Below are 20105 nucleotides of genomic sequence, written 5' to 3' on the forward strand. Positions count from 1 at the left end.
AATCAGTAGGGAGAATTTTTTCTTGCCTTGTATTTTACATTACTTTGCTATCAATCCCTGGCTTTCGTGATTTGGGACTTTAACACTTCATTCTGCCTCCTTCAGCATTTTGCATTCTCCCATTGTGGAACTGTTTTCTGTCATTAGAAAAATAGTCATATTGATCATACTGGAGTTGGGGTTCACCCAACTCCAGTATGACCCCCACCTTAATTTATTACCACAAGAATGACTTTATTTCCAGATAAGGTCCCATTTTGAAGTACTGAGCTGAGTATTATATTTTATCATACATTCCAAGGACACAATTGACCCATAACAGAACTGGTCTGCTCAACTATATCCTTATTTATGTTATTCCTGCTGAATCTGTCAAATGGGTGTTGAAATCTTTCTAATGAAAGATCATATTGGTGAAAAATCATATTGGGATAAATTATTTATTTCTCGTTGCATTCCAATGTTTTATGTCAAGGATTTTTTTTTCCAGATTTTAAAAATGTTGCCTTATAGTTGTACATAACAGTGGAATTTGTTACCTATTCATACATGCATACAATATAACATAATTTAGCCAAATCATTCCCCAGTAGTTTCTGTTTACCTCCCTTCCTCCCTATCCCTCACCCCTGATCCTCCCTTCCTTTATTCTACTGATCTCCCTTCGACTATCATGAGGCCCACCCCACCTTTCTTTTTCTTTTCTCTAGCTTCCACCTACCAGAGCAAAACATTATAAGCCTTATCTCAATAATTTGATGTTCCATTATTAGATGTATACAAAGGGATTCTTATGGCTTCTCGGAGAACCGATCACAGGTCATTTCATAACACCTCTCTTTATCCCTAATAATCTCCTTGTCTGCTTAGTCTGAGATTAATTTAGTTACTCAGGCTTATTTTAAATATATATATTGTCATGCTGCATTTGTCTTCATATCTTTAATTTATTCTATTTAAATTGTGTTTCTCAGGACATGTAACACATGGATATTAATATATTCACTCTTCTAGTCTCCATATTTTAATTAGTGTGTACCTCTGTGTACCTCACAAATGCTGTCTCCTGTAACGACTTCTCTCTAGTGACCATACCCAATCAATCCCTTCTCTTAAGGCATTTGAGGCATTACTTGACAAATACACTGGTAAAAGGAACACCTTATAATGTGTGTGTGTGTGTGTGTGTGTGTGTGTGTGTGTGTGTGTATATATATATTTTCTCATTCAGAGTGATTATCAATGGTTTTAGTGAGATCACAGATTTTCTTATCAATGATTTTAGTGAGATCACAGATTCTCAGAGTTGAGACATACCATTTGGCACAACCAATCAAATTCCACTAGTGCTGGATCACTTGTCAGCCCCAGTCCCAAAGCTGATAAGAAATGGGGTGATGCTTTAGGGATACTAGATACCATTGCAACTATGAACCCTCAAAGTGCTGAAGATCTATGAGCTTCATACCTGTGGAGAGTGACAGGTTAGCCTGGAGTATCACATTTTTGCAACTCTCATGTAGAACTGAGTTAAAGATCTTCAATGCTCCATGGGGCCAGATTCCCATTATATCTTTTTTTTATTGTTAGTTAACTAGTGTGAAAACAGCTTCCTCACAAAAGGCATACAAACACATGGCAAATACAAAAAAGACTGGAAGGTAATATATATGATTCTGGGTGGTTACTTAAAAAAATTGGTAACATCAACATTTTCCACTCTTCAATAACTTATTCCTTTTGTAACAAAGGATTACTGAATAAATATAACTATATCTTGTGTATGATCTAAAATCCATTTCCCTAATAAAACAATTACATTATCAAAGAAAAATGCTATATAATCTATGATAAATGCAGATCAGAATATGTGGATCTTAAGAAATTAAAATTGGCTTGATAGATATCAAGAGAGTACTGGTGAAACTCTTGGCCTTCCAAATAGTTTGAAGAAGAGATAGGATTCTGTCATTTAATCATTAAATATTTTTTTAAAAATGTTTAACCAGTTGGGGATGGATTATTTCATATCACTTTAGATTGCCAGTACCTGAAAGCCAAATGTTCCTTTCCTCATTTCCTGCTTGGTGCTCTCTTTGCCTTCATTTTTCCAGGATGAAAACCTTCTAGAGCCCAGTCAGGCTTCTGTAACTCTCCAATGGGTACTAAAATGTCAGCTACAAAAATTTGTTCCTTGGGGATTTTTTCACAAAGTCACCTTTTCTGTCATAGGTAGTCCCAGTGTTCCCAACAAGAACTTAATCCCATGACACTTCCTCACTCTTCCCCCGTGGGTCCTGGATTCTGGTCATGCCATCACAGTCAACCTATTTGTTCATGGCTATGAGGATTCAGGAAAGTTGTACTTGGTGTAACTGATTTATTATGCTGGATGAGAGGGTGTGAATACATGTGTATTCCTTCCTAAAGTCAAACCAAAATTGTATTCAAAAGGTCAAAAAGTGCTCACAACCAAAGACATCAGAAACAGAATAAAGAGTGACAGAGCTTTAAAGCCAGATCTCAGATTGACAATTTTTAGCAGACTTGGATCTTAGAAAATCCAATGCCCAGTGTGCACTAAGAATCATTCTGAAATTCCTGAGTGATTCTCAGTGGACTATAAATAGCAATGATGGGCCTGAGGTAAGCTGAAATCAGAATGAATAGAGTAAGTAGAGAAGCAATGGTCTCCATTTTTTCCCTGTCCATGGCATGACCCACCAGCTGCCCCCACTCTTATTTATTCTCTGCAGCAGGTATAACACAGCTGTGGAAGGGGATCCAGGCAGAGTCAGACCTCATAGTATCATAAGGAGACCTCTGTGTACCTCACAAATGCTGTCTCCTGTAACGACTTCTCTCTAGTGACCATACCCAATCAATCCCTTCTCTTAAGGCATTTGAGGCATTACTTGACAAATACACTGGTAAAAGGAACACCTTATAATTCTGAAGATATAACACCACGGAGGCCCAGATTATTGTCTGTATTTTCCTATCTCTGCTACTCTTATCTTGATAATGAATAAGAGGTTTTCTGTATTCTCTTTATGCCCAAAGACTCAATATCCCAAATTATCTTCAACCCTCTTCCTATCAGGAGAAGTGTTCTCTCATACCAACTGCTGGAGACACTACTTAACTGAGGAACAAAAAATATGGGGAATATTTATCCACTGACATGGATTCTGGTAGAAAGTCTTTATCTGGCACACAACACAGTGATGACAGATGACCACATGAGGAATGCTCTTGTATTATACATGCCCACTTAAAATGAGTAAATGTGGAAGTATAAAGATATGTTTGCCAATTTTTACTATTCGTTGAAGTTTATGCATTTATTTTCATGAAATCCTCTTTAAGTGTGATATAATACACAATAACAAGTTTTAAAAATGAAAGTGAGCTGGGCGTGGTGGCACATGCCTGTAATCCCAGCAACTTGAGAGGCTGAGACAGAAGGATCACGAGTTCAAAGCCAGCCTCAGCAAAAGTAAGGTGCTAAGCAACTCAGTGAGACCCTGTCTCTAAATAAAATACAAAATAGGGCTGGGGATGTGGCTCAGTGATAAAGTACCCCTGAGTTCAATCCCTGGTACCAAGAAAAAAAAAAAAAAAAAAAGAAAGTGAAATGAACCTGAACTTAACTTCTCTTAACTACCAAGACTAGAGACTCAGAGTAAAATGGAATTAGGGATGATTTCCATTAGGGAAAAATGTTATGAAAGAATTTACCTGTGCTTTTGTTTCTGTTGTTGTTTTTTAAACAGTAGGAACAAAGTCATCCAGAATGCATTAATAAAGCAATCAGGAAAGACAAAGATGGAGTCAAACGAGAACAATGTCACTCTCACACTGCTCTGATGAGACTGAGGTCAAAGCTTGTACTCTTCTTCTTACCCCTCCAAGAATATCCAGTGTAGGTCCAGACAGCAGGTGGAAAAGAAGGAAAGACACATCTGAAGATGGACTCCTTAGGAGGGTCAAAGAATAAGACAAGAATGTAGCCTTGGCTCTTTTTGAGGAATCCCTACAGGGAAAGTCAATTGTCCTGAGTGCCAAATCCCTGATGGCATTGAAGAGGAAGATATTTTGAAATATGAAGACCTCAAGCATTTCAATAGTTGAACAAAACCATGTTCTCATTTTTAAAAAATTAATAAAACTAACAGTTTCATTATTTGAGAAAGCACTTGAGGTAGTTCATGCATTTTGAATCTCCACGTACAAAAGACACAAAGTGGGATGGTAGTGCCAGAGTGAGCATGCGAGATTTAAGGCATGGTTATTTAATTCCTATCACTGGGAAAGTTTCTGGTGAGCTTGTAAGTGTTGATCACTGCTCTAAGTCTTCTAGAACCTAAACAAAGCTCTATAAACCATTACTAAAGATAAATAAGCACACTCAGACATATATGCTTGTGGATGGGTTCAAGTGAATTGGAGCTGGAGAAGACAAAGCATCATATCCCCTTGTCAGTTTCCTTATGCCATAACCTGTTCCCTGAGAGAGGAGGATATGGAGCAGCAGAGCCCATGCCATAGTGGAGTTACTCAAGAACATTGTCTCATGAGACCCAGCACTGGCCTGGCTCCCCCAGACCACTCATATCCTCATACTCTGCCTCTCAGAAAGGAGGGGCCTGCATGCAAATCTGCTACCTTCACCCTTTCTTTGCTTCTCCTCACCATGCTCTGAACTGCACTAAACTCTAGATCCTTCTGTATCACTGGATAGCAGGGCTCAGCTCATTTCATAAAACTTCTCTGAGTATATTTTTTGAGTTAGGGCACAATGAGCCTGTTACTATTCCTAGGAAATGACACCAGCCCAGAGTTGTCTACATCCTTCCATTTCTGGTACACAGGGTAGTCCAAGACTGACATCCCAGGATTTCCCCTTTCTTTGTTGTGGGATGAGGGTGAGAACAGATTCCCAGAATGTCAAGAAGAGATCAATCACTCTTCCCATACACAAGTCTGAGTTTGGATTTATTCTCCTTCAAACTGTTCAAAGTAACTGAGTTAGGATGGGTCTTCTTGCCCAGCTCTGAAACGAGGCCTGCATAGCAGCACCAGTCAGGGGATTGATACTGGGGGCTATGGTCATTTATTTGCTTTTCTACAAAAAAATATTGCTAGGGCTGAGGTTGTAGCTCAGTGGTAGAGCCCTTGCTTAGCATGTGTGAAGCACTGGGTTCAATTCTCAGCACCACATAAAAATAAATACATAAAACAAAGTACTATGTCCATCTACAACTAAAAATATATTTAAACAAATATATTGCTAGCACAGACTGGGAACACATGGCCACCTCTTCTCTCCTTTAGATGGAATTAAGAGAAAGGAACATGAGGTTTTAAATCAGGAAAGGCAAACCAGAACAAATACCTTTCCAAGTACATCACTTGCTGACCCCAGGTAGCCTTACAAGTAAGATCCTGAGCCCCAAGAAGGCCAGCTTAGCAGGAACTGAGATTATGCATGGATTTCTGTATCTGTTAACTTGCACCCTTGTTTGCAAGTTTTGTGCCTATGACCAATTCTTTCCTTGCAGTTAGGCATGCATAAACAGGACCACTGGAGAAGGGGCTTCAATGTCACCAGGGATACCCAGTCCTCATTTAGGACCCTCATTTAGGTCCACAGAGGCTTTTCTTTCTTTGTACCCAGGATTGGGATTCTACAGAGAACTTCACATCCAGATCTCCAAAGACAGAGCCTAACAGAATTCCCAGACTTCATATGTGATCTCCTGCCACAAAGAAACACCATCATGAGCTCTTATAACTTGAGGCTTTCCACTGCTGCAGAGAAAGAGTCCAGCTTCATGCCATTCCAGACTACCCCCCAAGTCCTCCAAGAAAGTAGGCAAGGAGGGCCTCTGGTCTCCCTCCTTGGCTTCAGAGGTTTCCCAGAAGAACTGCCAGTATGTAAAAGCAGTAGACACAATAACACGGCAGATAGGAGTGATGAAGAATTATACACCCAACCCCAACATTCTAAGTTGCAAAAATGCAAGACTTATCTGGTGCCACATAATCAAGGTACTGTCTGATTCTGCCACTGGCTCCAGAGCTGGGTTTCCATGTGACTATTCAAGACGTAGACCTGGAGAGGGAAGTGGTGCTCCACTGCGTCAATAGTATTTTTGGGGGTGGGGGGGGTTACTTTGAAGTCATCTGGTACTGCACTGCCATGCAACTTTTCTGCTAGCTCCTGTTGTCTGGTGCAAAGACTACGCCTGCATCTGATTTAAAGGACCACACCATGGGTGATCTTGATATGTGTTCCATGTGACAATGAGAAAAAAAAATTATTTTCTCATTGTTGAAGTATTCATTGTACAAGTGCCAATTAGGTCTGGTTGAATGACAGTGCTTTTTTAAAAAGTTTTTCTGGGCTTCCATGACAAAATACCAGATTGTTTGGCTTGAATAACAGAAATTTATTTTTTCACAGTTCTGGAGGCTGAAAGTCCAAAATCAAAGCAGGCTATCCCACCTCTGATATGTATTGGAAGGATTTTTCCTTGCCTTTTCCTGTGTTATGCTGCTGTGTTGGCAATCATGGCTTATAACTTCAGCATTTCACTCTCTGCCTCTCTTAGTACATGGCATTATCCCATTGTAGATCTGTCTCCTCTGTAAAAGCACCAGTCAGATTGGATAAGGGGTCCACCCTACTTCAATATGAACTCACCCTCACTCATGACATCTACCATGACTCCAATTTCAAATAAGTTTTCAAATTTGCATTCTGATATACTGGAGTTAGATCTCTGTGTTAACATATATTGGGGATTGGGGAACATAATTTGACCAACACCACAACTCTACAATTCCTTACTTATATTATTCCAGCTAGATTGGTCAAATATACATAAAGGGGTGTTGAACACTTCCATTGTAATAGTCTTTTAATTTAGTTCTCATTGAGGTTCATCCATTTTTGCCTAAAAAAAATTGATGCTTTGCTGTTAGGCATGTACACACAAAGGGTCCTGATGGGTTCTTTGAGAATCTGTCCCTGTATCATTATAAAATGCTTCACTTTTTCCCTAATCATCACCTTGTCTTCAGGACTGCTTAGACTTGAATCAATTTAGTTACCTCTACTCTTTGTGTAATCTGCATCAGCACGCTGGATCTCCTTCCATATTTTAATTTCAATCTATTATAATATGAGTGAGATTTTTAGAGACAACACCTCGTTGAGTATTATTTTTATGCATTCTTCCAGCCCTGTCTTTTAATTAGTGTAGATAGATCGTTCCCATTTAAGGTAATTTTCAATGTAGTTGAATGAATATCTACATGCTTATAATTGGTATTTATATACAATATATCCTTTACAGCTTTCTTTAAAAATTCCATTCCTCTTTTATTGCCTTCTCTGATTTATTTGAGCATACTACTTCAGTTTCTTATTTTAAAATAACAATTACAATTCTTTCTGTTTTTTGTTCATTTGTTTGTTTTTTGTTTTGCTTTGGTAAACTGACCACCTTTGAGTCTTTCATTGACACACATGGTTCAAGGACTAATGGGGAACTAAAATTTCCTCCTTCCTATCTTTTGCAACAATGCTGTCATTCATTTCATCTTCCCGTGCTCTATAATTGCCCAATTTATTGTTGTTATTTGTTTGAACACACTGATATCTTTACATCAAGTATTCTTACTTGATGAAAAGTAAAGACAGTGTATTTTTAAAAGCTTTTATTCCTTCTCTGATATTCCTTTTCCAATGTAGTTCTTAACTGAATATGACATTTTCCTTCTCTCCAGAGACTTTCTTATAAAGCAGGTCTACCAGTGGCAGATTTCTTTAGTTTTGGCCTAAGAAGATCTTCACTTTTCCTTCCCTTCTGAAACACAATTTCATGGGACACCGAATTCTAGGTGTGTAGAGGTATTTTTCTTTTAATATTGTAAAAACTTTAATCCATACTCTCTTCTTGCTTGCATCATTTATGATAAGTCTGATATAACTCTTATTGCTTCTTCTATACATGAAAGCATATTTTCTTTTTTTAATATTTATTTTTAAGTTTTAGGTGGACACAGTATCTTTATTTTATATTTATGTGGTGCTGAGGATCGAACCCAGTGTCTCTTGCATGTTAGGCAAGCACTTTACCGCTGCCACAACTTCAGCCCCATGAAAGCATATTTTCTTATTTCAAATTTTCTCTTTTCTGGTTTTCAGCAGTTGAATATGACATACCTATGTGAAGATTTTTTGGATTGATTTTAGCATTTATCCTACTTAACTCCCCAAACTTCCTGTAACTGTTTTTTGTTGTTGCTGTTGTTGTTGTCTGTCCCTGATGTAGGACAATCCTTAACTGTGATTACCTGAAATATTTCTTATTTGCCTTTTTCCTCCTGCCCCTTCTACTATTTTTTTTCTCTTATTCCCAATATACATACATTTTGTGTACTGTGTATATATTTTGAGATTGCCCCACTATTCTTGGATATTCTGTACTTTATTTTCCTTTGTCATTTGAAAATTTTCCATTGACATATTTTAAGCTCACTTATTATTTCCTCATCTATGTTTAGGGTACAGATGAGTCCCTTTGAGTCATTCCTCATTTACATAACAGTGTATTTGATTTCTACCTCCTCCTTTTGATTTTTTTTTTAGAACTTCCCTCTCACAGCTTACATTGGTAATCTTCTAGAGAGAACTTAACATCATTATTTTCAATTTTCTGTTTGAAAATTCCCAAACCGGTGTTATTTGTGACTCTGGTTCTGACACTTGCTTACTCTCGACCTACTATTTTTTTTTTCCTTGTCTTTACCATGCCTTAAAATTTGGGGTTGAAATCCATATATGAAGAAACAGGTTATAGAACGGAGTTGATTCAGCTTTAAGTGTGAGATTTTAAATAAATCTGTCCAGAAGCCTGGAAGTTTGTTTTTCTGTTACTGTAGGTGACTAAGGATCCATTTTCTCTAGTTGCTTTGTTTCTTTACTTTACTTCTCCCAAAGTTTTAGGTTTTCCTCAAGCACTCTTTTCTAAGCAGAGTTTGTATATTTCTGTCTCTCAGTTATGATTCACATTGTTATATTGAATCCCTGTTAATGTGGTGGTAAGAGGAAGGAGGAGTGAAGGGTTCCACATAATCTTATGATAAAATCTTGTATTTTTTAGTGCACCTCTTTTGCTAGTGTATGGGCTTGGGAAGTGTATTTAGCCCTGTTTTTACCCCTTACTGGAGCTGTACATGGGTAATTTTTCACTTTCTTTTCTGTTACTAATGACCAAAATGTTTTTAATTTTAATGAAATCCAATTTATCCCATTCTTTTTATTTTTCTGCTCAAGCATTTAGTGTCATATCAAACAATTCAAGGTCTCAACGTCTTACCCCTATTAATCCTTTTTTCAGAATCTTCTGTTTTAGTTTCGATACTCAGGCTTTTGATCCACTTGCAGTTAAGTTTCATACACAGTATAAAGTAAAGATCTAACTTTATTTTTTTGCATGTGGGAATCCAGTTGTTATATTATTTGTTGAAGAGAGTGTTCTTTCCCTATTTCAATGGCTTGTTAAAAATTAGTTGTCTGGGGGCTAGGATTGTGGCTCAGTGGTAGAGCGCTCGTCTGGCACGTGCGAGGCCCTGGGTTCAATCCTCAGCACCACATAAAAATAAAATATTTAAAATATTTTGACAATTACAACTAAAAAATAAATATTAAAAAAAGTAGCTATCTGCAGATGTGGCCATTTAGTACTCAACTCTCAAATTTATCTCATTGCTTTCTGTGTCTATCCTTATGTTAGTACCAACTATTTGAATTAATGTAGCTCTATAGTAAATGTTGAAATTAGAAATTTTGTGTCCTCCAAATTTTTTTTCAAGATTACTATGGCTATTAATAGTCCCTTTGGATTCCATGTTAATTTCTCTCTCTCTCTTTCTCTTTCTTTCTCTCTCTCTCTCTCTCTCTCTCTCTCTTTTTTCTTTTCTTTTTATTTTTCTTTTTTTGGTACTCAGGATTGAACTGAGGAGCACTCAACCACTGAGCAACATCCCCAGCTCTTTTTTGTGTTTTATTTAGAGACAGGGTCTCACTGAGTTGCTTAGTGCCTCACTTTCTGCTGAGGCTGGCTTTGAACTCGAAATCCTCCTGCCTCAGCCTCCTGAGTTTCTGGTATTACAAGCACATGCCACCATGCCCAGCCTGGATTCCATGTTAATTTCTAGACTTCTCTTTACATAAAGAGTGTGTTGAAATATTAAGAAACATTTTCTATCTCTGTAGAATAATTTTCTGTGATACTGACATTGTAATTGTATTACATATTTCCATTCACAAACACACATTCACTAACATTTACTAACGTTGTCTTTTCTTTCAGTAATAATTTCAGGAAATATACATAGTTTTCTTTTCCTAATTAAATTTATTCCTACATCTGTTATTATTTTAGATGTTATCATAAATAAAGTTCCTATCTTAAAGTCATTTTTTGCTGATATATATTGACAAAGTGATTTTGCCTTGATCTTCTACACTGCAACTTTGTCAAATTTAGTCACTTGTTCTGAGATGTCTAATGGAGTCTCTGGGAATTTTGATGCATGGTATCATGTCCTTTGTGAATAGAAATAATGCATGGTATCATGTCCTTTGTGAATAGAAATAATCTCATTGTCTCCCATCAGAATTGAATGTTTTTTAAAATGGTTCTTTTCTAATTGCTCCAACTAGAATTTTCATTCCAGTGATTAATAGCAATAAGGAAAGTAGATATCTTTGTTTTACTGCTGATTATGTAGAAAGTTTTCAGGACTCAATGCCACTAAAAATATATTCATACTTTCAAGTGATTAAAATACACTGGGTTTGATTCTCAGCATCACATATAAATAAATAAATAGATAAATAAATAAAGTTTCATTGACAAATTTTTTAAAAAAAGATTAAATTGTGTATATTTAACCAGAAAAAAACTTTTAAGTCATATCAAATATAAGATCAATGCAGTCCAGCAGATGTAGATGCACAGAGGCCAAATATTTTCACAAAATTTAGAGATAAGTAAGGAATTACTTGGCTTTCAGAATAGACAGGAAGAATGACAAGACATCAACATTTAATTATATAGTGCATTTCAGCATGAACCTATTTGTAAGTGAACTATTTTGGATTGATTAGTCATAGTACACTACAAAGCCAAGGCTCTATTCATTCCCATTCCACTCTATTTTCTCCCTTCACCCAGTAAGGATCACATTCCAGCAGAAACTCAGTCTCTGTTGTTAATCAACCATCACTCCATACCAAGAAAGTTCCTTGAGTCATCCTTAACACACTCCAATGTACTCAGTCCATTCTGTGTTCTTCTAGCTCCTGTGGAGGTCCTGGTGGAGGATCTAGTAAGTTCCAAGGTAAAGGTAAGGTAAGGTTTCCTTATAGACATTTTTTTTTTTTCAGTCAACTTCAGACACAAAAATCTGATTAAATACAATACAGATGACCTAAACAATTTTCTTTGCTAAGGAATGTCAATGACCAGTATATTAGCAACTATTACCTGACTCCAGATGGCATTTATGTAAGATGGCATCAGTTATAGACTGTATGGTAGTGAGAATTTCCCTCAGTAAATGCTTTTCTGGTTGATAAGAAATTTTGTACATGCCAACCAGAAGAAACTTGAGAATCCTTCCATGCAAAGATCATGTCTTTTGTGCAAGTGCCATCTGGGCTTTATTTTGTGGCCATTTCCTAGATCACTGTTTCATATTCAGCTTTCTCACATCACCATGGTGAATAAAAGCTCTGTGTAAACAGGAAGTGGCATGACGTGATCCTTAAAAGTGTTTACATTCCTAAATGCAGATGGACTCAGGAGCAAATAAAAACTACATATTCTCAACTTATTGCATTACTAAACAAATATCTAAGTGCTGAGAAAGGCAAGACTTTCTTGCCCGTTTTCTCAAGCCATCCTGATGCCAGAATATGCTGGAAAGAGGATTAGGGGTTTTGTGAAGGAAACTCAACCCAGAGAAGAATTATGATAATCATCTACAGACTGCACAAGGAGCTATATCATTTTGGTGGTGTGGGTTTGTGTGCAGGAGGATTGGGAGATATCTATGAGTAAATCCTTGTGTAGTGATTCTCAATTTGTGTGTGTGTGTGTGTGTGTGTGTATTTCCCCAGACAATATGTTCCTACATGCATAGAAAAAAATTAACAAAAAACCCCCACAAAACAAACAAACAAAAACCATACCACTGCACACATTACATGAATCGATATACTCATTCAGTACTCACCATAGCAGAATCTGAGGTTTAGGTTTACATCCTTAAATAGAGATGATGCAGTGATGAATGACCCAGGTTCCTGACATTGTAAGAGAAAGAGGAAAATTTAAAGCCAGTCACTGGAGCCAGTGCTAATACTCTGGGCTACCGAACTTTTATCCATCACTCAGCCATAGAGGCCAGGGAGCCCTAGCACATGTGTATACCCCTGGGGGGAGTTACAGCTTTCAGATATTCCAAACACAGTCTATCATCATAAAGTGGCTTCAGTATTCACAAAACACTGGGTGGAGATGGGTACATTTAACAGCAGACATTGCTATAGCGCTAAGTGTGAAGCACACATAGCCCACATGGTTCTGAGCCCCACATACCTCCCAGATACTGAGAGTTGAGAGGGAACTAGTGGGAAAGTTAAGGGCAACATCTGCCAGGGCTGGAGTCCCTCCTCAGTCTCTTTCTTGTAACAGAAAAGAATCAGGGATATATCTATTATATTTAATAATATGCTCACCACACAACACACATACAAGGGACACTGACAAAGAAGAACTCAAAGTATATCTTAGCTGTTAGCCCGGTGTCTATGACTCTTGCATTGTGTCCATGACTCTTGCTCAGCTGGGTTAAAGTGCTAGCACTCACCACATACTATGAACTGTTCCACTGTCAGGTGGCTAGTGTGAGTATGGTCAGCTACTAACACAATGGATATACATGTATTGTACAGAAAAAGACAATAGGAGGAAAAATATAATTAGTAGTATTTATAAATAGTGGGATTTCAAATCTTTCTTCATAAATTATAAAAATGATCAGTTAACAATATATTCTACATCAAGTAAATGCTTTTAAACAGTTCAAAAGCAGCAGCATTGGGGCTCAGTGGTAGCACACTTACCTAGCATGTGTGAGGCACTGGGTTCAATTCTCAGCACCACATATGAATAAATAAAATAAAGGTCCATCAACAAATAAAAAAATATTAAAAAAAAAAGAAGCACCATCAATATACTAACAGTTACTCTGTGTCCTCCTAGTTTCTTCTGAGGACTTATTGTAGTCACTTGCAAGTAACAGCAATGACAGGGAGAACCCACTGAATGTCCTGGTAAGGTCATTTGACTTCATCTGAGATAGAAGTGCTGCCTTCTTGTTTTTTTTCTACATCAACTAAATTAATATATGAAAAAAAAATCTTATTTGTTCATGTTTTAATAACATGGCAATAAGAGGGTTTGTGTCTACAGGATTTCAATGTCCTTTATTTGTAACTATCTTTTATTCTTTGATAAAGGAAACCAGTCTCAGAAGATTGTTTTTCCTGCCTTTGCCAAAGTACATATCAAAGGTCTGGGATTTGATTGATCATACCCTCAATAAGATATAGGAATTTATTTTTCACAGATCATCAGGCTGGAGTATCTAAGATCAAGGCACCAACATTTGGTATGGTGAGGGCATCAGGCCGAGTTTGCACAAAGCAGAAGGGATATAAGATGGGATAATACTTTTTTCTCCCTAATATTTTAGTTGTAGATGGACACAATATCTTTATTTATTTTTATGTGGTGCTGAGGATCGAACCCTGTGCCTCACATGTGTGAGGCAAGCACAAGGAGCTACAGCCCCAGCCCAAGATAGTACTCTATCATAGGAACAACTTTGAACCTGTGTCTGGTTGTGGGTGTTGACAGGTTGACACACACCCTCTTTACTTTTAGGACTTTTTTTTTTGTTGTCCTTATTCTCAAATTCCTGGATTATAGTGCATTGGCAAGCTGGGATGGGGTGGTTCAAGAATACTGCCTCTGGGATTAATGTGTGCTCAAGCATCCTACAGAAGGGAGGCAGAAGCTTAATCTGAACTCATGTCAGCTTCCACATCTCACCCAAGGCTGATTATTTCAATGTGCTATTTGTGAGGCCTGTATCCAGCTGCCCCATGAGCCCTTCCATGTCCAGAAAGGAATGCTAGATGATATGTGGGAAGGGGCTATTCCAACCAAACAGTGCTGATCTATTTCTGCACTCCAGTGCCTGTGTACTGTTCCCTTTATTCAGACCTACCAGCAGGCCTCTCTGGTCAGTACTCTGGCCAGTCCATCCAATTGTCTGTGAAAACTCCAGTAGATGCCATTTACTTATGTGACTTTCACTCCTTGTCTCACTCGTTGCATCTCTTATAGACTAATGGGATTTAGACAGGTCATGGTACTTCTAAATTTGTGTTTGCCATCTCTAATGTTTTAGGAAATATATGGGGTTAGCACAAAGAATATTTCCCAAATACCTAAGGCTATCACAGGTATAAAACAGTCATGTATATGTGGAGTTGGTTGTCCTTATCTACCACAGAATCCAAGACAGTCTCAAACCCATGGAACTCACTCCCAATGTAGGAAAGGATTCATTGATTTCTTGGGAGTGGATGGAGTCCATCTTTATATTTGTGCTTATGTTTTTACACTGGAGAACACTATGATGGGTAGAGATTGAGAAAGCAAAAGTAAATGACATGACAGAAGAGAATAAGAGCAGGCAACAAAGGAAGGGAAGAGGGAAAGGAGTCAGTGTTGCATTCAGAACATCATGGGAATACTGATTGCCTCTAGGAAGAAGAGGATGACAGAGGCACCTGGCTGCAGTTACAGAATCTGAGGGCTGGGAAATGTAGAAGATCAGGAACCCACTTCCTCATTGCAGAGTTACAATCCAGGCCTTGGAGAGGAGTAGAGAGATGAGAGTCCTGAGATTGGGTGACAGAGTACTCAGCAGTAGCCAGTCCCTACTTCAGCTTTAACTCTCTCCTTTCCTTTCCCATGGCCACCTTATCACTACCACCATTCCTCTTCAGTTTTCCAGAAGATTTAGAGAACACAAAGTGCATGTAATTCACTTTCTCTCACAACTCTTCTCTGTCCTCTGCCATTTTATTCATGAGCTCCTGTTTTCAGATCTTCTTTTTTCCCACTTTTGGTAGTTAATGAACAAGCTGATTTCACCTAGGTAGTTCATTCAGTCACTTTCCTATGGATAGGTTCTGAGAAATCTGTCCTTGTGTGATCACTTCACCCTGTGAGGGTTCACTGTTGCCTATGCAGTGCTTCATTGACCCACACAACATCTGGGGGCACATGACTACAGTCAACCCCTTAATGTCTATAAAATTTCACTGCTTTCCCTCTCCTTTATTACCATCGTCCTAGTTTCCCACCCACAGGCTAAAATAATGAATTATACTGAGCAACCCTGTATAGCGAACCAGCAGCTGGGCTGGAGACAGAAGAGCTGGAACCCATGCTCCTGGAATGAAATGGGAAGAAGTCTAGTCTTCTCTGTGTAACACAAACATGTTCTTATTCTGGGTAGCTTCAGACACCAGTTTTGTCTTCCTTCCAAATGTCACAAACATCTCTTTTTCTGGAGTAACTGAAAGCAGCCAGGACTTTGGGGTTTTGAAGAGGAAAAGAAACAATGAGAGTATGGAGGGAGTATATGGAGGGTGAATCAGATAAGTACACATCTTCTCTGCTCCTTGCCTACATTTTCTGTTTGGTACATCGAGAAAACCAAGGAGAACACTGCACTGGTAGCTGATGTGTGTGTAAGCATGCAAGTGGAGAAGGAGAGTGGTAAAAATCCCTGTGTGCAAGTGAAGGAGGTACCAGGATATGCTCCGAGGGAATGGACACCATTGTATGACCTGATTCTATTCCTGCCAGGCTGAGGCTCATATTGCTGCTTCAACTAGGAGAGGCTATAGCAGGTGGTAGGTCCAACATGCCCATGAATACAGAGGGTGCTACTCCATTTGTCCTTTGTGAAGATGCTACAAGTATTGTTCAAACTCTCATTCTTCAGGAAATACCTACTCTTGCTCAAATCAACAGGGATAATGGCTAGTGAATAACTAGTTGTGGGGAGACATTGCAAGGTGACCATGACTTCCATCCTTTTCAGGCATCCTGGGAAGAACGTGAGGTGGAGAGAGGGAGCCAGGATGCCTCTTGTACAAGAAGATAGTCTTACTAAGTGTCAGCAGGAAAGCAAATTGGGGCGTGGTGGGCTAACACTAGAATCTTCAAGATCAGCTGGGATTTGGTCAAGTCCTGGGAACCCTCAAACCATGTAGATCCCTGTTGGGGACTGGGGTCACCTAATGCCAATATTTCTCTTTTAAATGGAGATTCTCGGGAAGAGTTTTTTTTCTGTGATTTTTTTTTTTTTTTGAATACACATTTCAAATTCAAACAAAACCAACACTACTAGGGAATGCACATACATGGGATAAAGGAGCTAGATTGCAAGTTTCTTACATTTGTTTTCTGATTTTGGATAACATATACATACCTGATTTCATAACACTTTAAAAAATACAATCTATTCTAAAATGATGAAATCCATATGGACTCACAGTCAATGGATTATTTCAACTAAAATGAACAGAGACAAATTTAATGGGAATGTACACCAGGAAAATCAAAAGAGCAACCAACAAATTGTCTATATTTAATATGTTGGTTTACATGATGGATTCTAGGGAGTTCAGGGATACAGGGGCAGGGCCGTTTCATTCTCAGAACCATTCCCCGATGTCACCAGAACTTCTGTGCCTCAGGGGTCCCAAGTGTGTGGGACTGGATCTTACAAAGTCAGAGTCAGAAACTCCCCTTTCTTTCCTTTGCATCAGGTTCACTGTTTAGATGACTGGCTCCTGAAGGTGCCCAAGTGAATATCTAGGTGAATTAGTTCCTAGAGGATATTCACAGACAACTTGTACCTACAGATAACACCCACAGCAGAAGGTAGAAGACAAGCTATGTACACTTTGGATGTGGGTACATAGGACCTGGGTGGTTATGGTCCAAAGTCACCATTCAGGGCCTAAGGAACCCTGTGCTCTGAACACACTTCACAGCCTGTGCCTACTCCCTTGTATCTCCCCAGTGAGCCACACCTGTTTGTGTTGCAGCTTTCTATTCCGACTCATTAGAGGAGAGTGACCTGCAATCTTGGGGATCAGAGGAGCTGGGGCTTTCCTAGAATGAGAAGCTCCAATCAGAGAAGAGGCACAAGGACAGAAGCTACATCCTACTCTTCCTCTCCATAGTTTCAATTAGATAGAGTTTATGTTTTTTTATGCATAATGGTTAATTTTTGTAAATAAGTTTGTTTTCAATGTTGGATATTTTAGTATTAAATGATAGTCACTTTCTGTCTAAAAAAATCATAGGAAAACAAAGGTAAAATTTGATGTATTTATTATAAAGCTGTCACCTTATTTACTACCATTACTCTCACTCTTTCACTCCTATATCCCTCATTTTGTCTTAATTAAAAACAGTGGTATCAACATTTTTCATGTTAACTTTCAATTCATCACTTTTCACATCTCCTTATTTTAACTTTTCTCTAGGAATTTTGTTGACAGAAGTTTGTTCCTGTAAGAGGGACCTTGGAAACAAATTTAGCCAAGATCTTCCATGATCACTGGGATATTGAGGACTTTATACCTAGTCTCATTAAGACTGAGAACTTTCATAGTGACCTTACTCATGTAAACCCTCTTCTCCTAAGATACCTGTGCATAGAATTGGCATCAATATTTTTCTGTCACCCAACTTTATATGAAATTTGTTTTTATGAATTTTTAAGAGCAACAGGATTCAGTAAAACTTTTCTTTTTAACAGAGCTTTTTTCTATCGGGTCTGTGCAATCAATGCTCAAAAGAAAGACATCTCGCTTCCTGCCAATTCCTGGCTTTGTACTTCCCCCAATCTTCAGTGACTCTTCTGTTTCACCACCTCCTTTGTAGCTGTCGTTCTTTATTGTGATCCTGCACCTGTTTATTGCTCCTCCATAGCAGGCTTGTCTTAGAAAGGTACAACTGCTTCCATGTTCCCGAAATCCATAGTTATTTCCTTCAAACGGCTTCCATTTTCAGAACCCTGTAGTGGTTTCTTTCCTACTATGTACAGTTATTTTCTTCTTGAATTATTTATATTACTACTTCTTTTTTTTTTTTTTTTTAAATATCAAACCCAGTGCCTTGCACATGCCAGGCAAATGCACTACCACTGAGCCACAGCCCCAGACCTATATTTCTTCTTTATATTGATCTGTTCCATTGTAAAATAATCAACTAGTAGTTTCTACTGGCTTATTTCTCTCACCAAATATTTTTGTCCTTTGATCCTTATCTTTTGAGTTATCTGATTTCGAGTTATTAATTTTTACCTTATTTCTGGGACTATTTTTGAAGTGATTTTTTTTAAGCTGTGAGAGCTAATATTTAGTTAGTGTGTGTGTTTGTGTCTCTTAAATCCTTATATCCACAAATATGCATGTGCATGTTCATGTGAAACCAGGCCTACAACTCTGTTGGCAAATGGGTTTTGCTCTTTTCAGGCATGATGTATGATGCCTTGTGTATGTCACAGGATCCCCAAAGCTTGTTCTTAAATTGTTACTCATGTTAATTTTACATATTTTGGAAATAAATTCTGAAAAAGTAATCTTCAGTTTTCATTACAGATTTTTATATATTGGGCCCACATATAAAAAGATGTCAGCCAGGGCTGGGGTTGTGGCTCAGTGGTATAGCACTTGCCTAGCATGTGTGAGGCACTGGTTTTGATCCTTAGTACTGCATTAAAAAAAATAAACAAATAAAATAAAGTTACTATGTCCACCTACAACTAAAAACATTAAAAAAGAAAGATTTATGTCATCTGATGCTGAGAATAACATGCATCATAAAAAGAATACAATGCTATCATTTACAACAAGGTTTATGAACATATAGGACAGTATGCCAAAGGAAATAAGGGGACATAGAAAGAAATGCTACATGATCTAATTTTCATCAGAAATCTAAACCAGCTGAACTCCCAGAGGCAGATAGTGGTTACCATGGGTGTGGGCCTTGGAAAAATGGGGAGCTGCCGGCAAAAGGGTACAAAGTTTCAGTGATGCAAGATGAGGAAGTTCTGGAAATGGAATCTGCATTCTGGGAAATACCCTACATAGTTCCACTTATGCTTGAAACGCAAAAACATTGTCCTCAGAGTAATAAATTATTAACATTATGTCACATCATACATGTGCCCACAGTGACAGAAACTGTTTTCAAGTATATTAGTTGAATATCTACTTGATAAAACTACATGCTATCATGATACAACCAGTAAATTTATGCAAAAGTTAGCTAGAAACACCATAGGATTTATCAAGCTATTGATGAAGTGTTGTACTATAAATGGATGACACCAAAAAAAATTATTTGTAAGGTGAAATCTGTGTTGTTCCTCGTGCATCTTTATCAATTACATTGTGCTGTATAAATAATAAAAAAAAAAAAAGATCATGATTCATTATATGTAACTGTCCTTTTTCTGTGCTTTTTTTCATAGGGCTGTTCAAATTTTCATTTTGCCTTTCAGTCTGTTCTGTGTTTCTGTAACAAAATAGCAAAAACTGGATTACTCATAAAGAAAAGGCATTTATTTTTCTTTTCTAGAGTCTGGGGAGGTGCTGGCAATTGATTAGACTTTTTGCTGTATTATCCCATGGCAAAAAGTGAGAGGGCAAGAGAAACCAACAAAGGGCTGAATTTGCCTTTATTAAAAAAAAAAAAAAAAATTCTCAAAATTAAAAACCCACTCCCACAAAAAAGAAGACAGACCTCATGACTGAATTACCTCTCAAAGATACCACTTATTAACTCTCTTACAATGAGGATTACAATTCCAACACAGGAAACTTGGAGGGCACATTCAAACCATTGCAGCCA

The 20105-nt window shown here is 37.9% G+C and overlaps 1 protein-coding gene and 1 long non-coding RNA gene across 7 annotated transcripts in view; both read right to left on the bottom strand.

The window, feature by feature from the left end:
• Positions 1-700: 700 nt before the first annotated feature.
• On the bottom strand, positions 701-3507 carry LOC125615118. Its single transcript, XR_007345677.1, has 2 exons — positions 2944-3507; positions 701-1161 (listed from the first exon to the last, which is right to left on the bottom strand). It is a non-coding gene; the product is annotated as an uncharacterized LOC125615118 (long non-coding RNA).
• A 7602-nt stretch (positions 3508-11109) lies between these two features.
• The window catches only part of Znf280b (zinc finger protein 280B), a 67879-nt gene continuing 58883 nt past the window's right edge, over positions 11110-20105 (bottom strand). For 5 of the 6 annotated variants that reach the window (XR_007345678.1, XR_001505623.2, XR_007345679.1 and 2 more), the window contains 2 exons: positions 12319-12388; positions 11110-11406 (listed from right to left, as the gene is read on the bottom strand). Coding sequence is in view for 3 of the 6 variants with exons in the window: in XM_048798306.1 (XP_048654263.1) it covers positions 11357-11406; positions 12319-12388 (120 nt within the window). In the remaining 3 variants the exon portion in view is untranslated. Of the gene's footprint in view, positions 11407-12318; positions 12389-17269; positions 17352-20105 lie in introns of all 6 variants that reach the window. The other variant, XM_048798307.1, reaches the window with a different exon arrangement.

Source organism: Marmota marmota, unplaced genomic scaffold, assembly GCF_001458135.2.
Source record: "Marmota marmota marmota unplaced genomic scaffold, marMar, whole genome shotgun sequence".
Taxonomy (NCBI): Eukaryota; Metazoa; Chordata; class Mammalia; order Rodentia; family Sciuridae; genus Marmota; species Marmota marmota.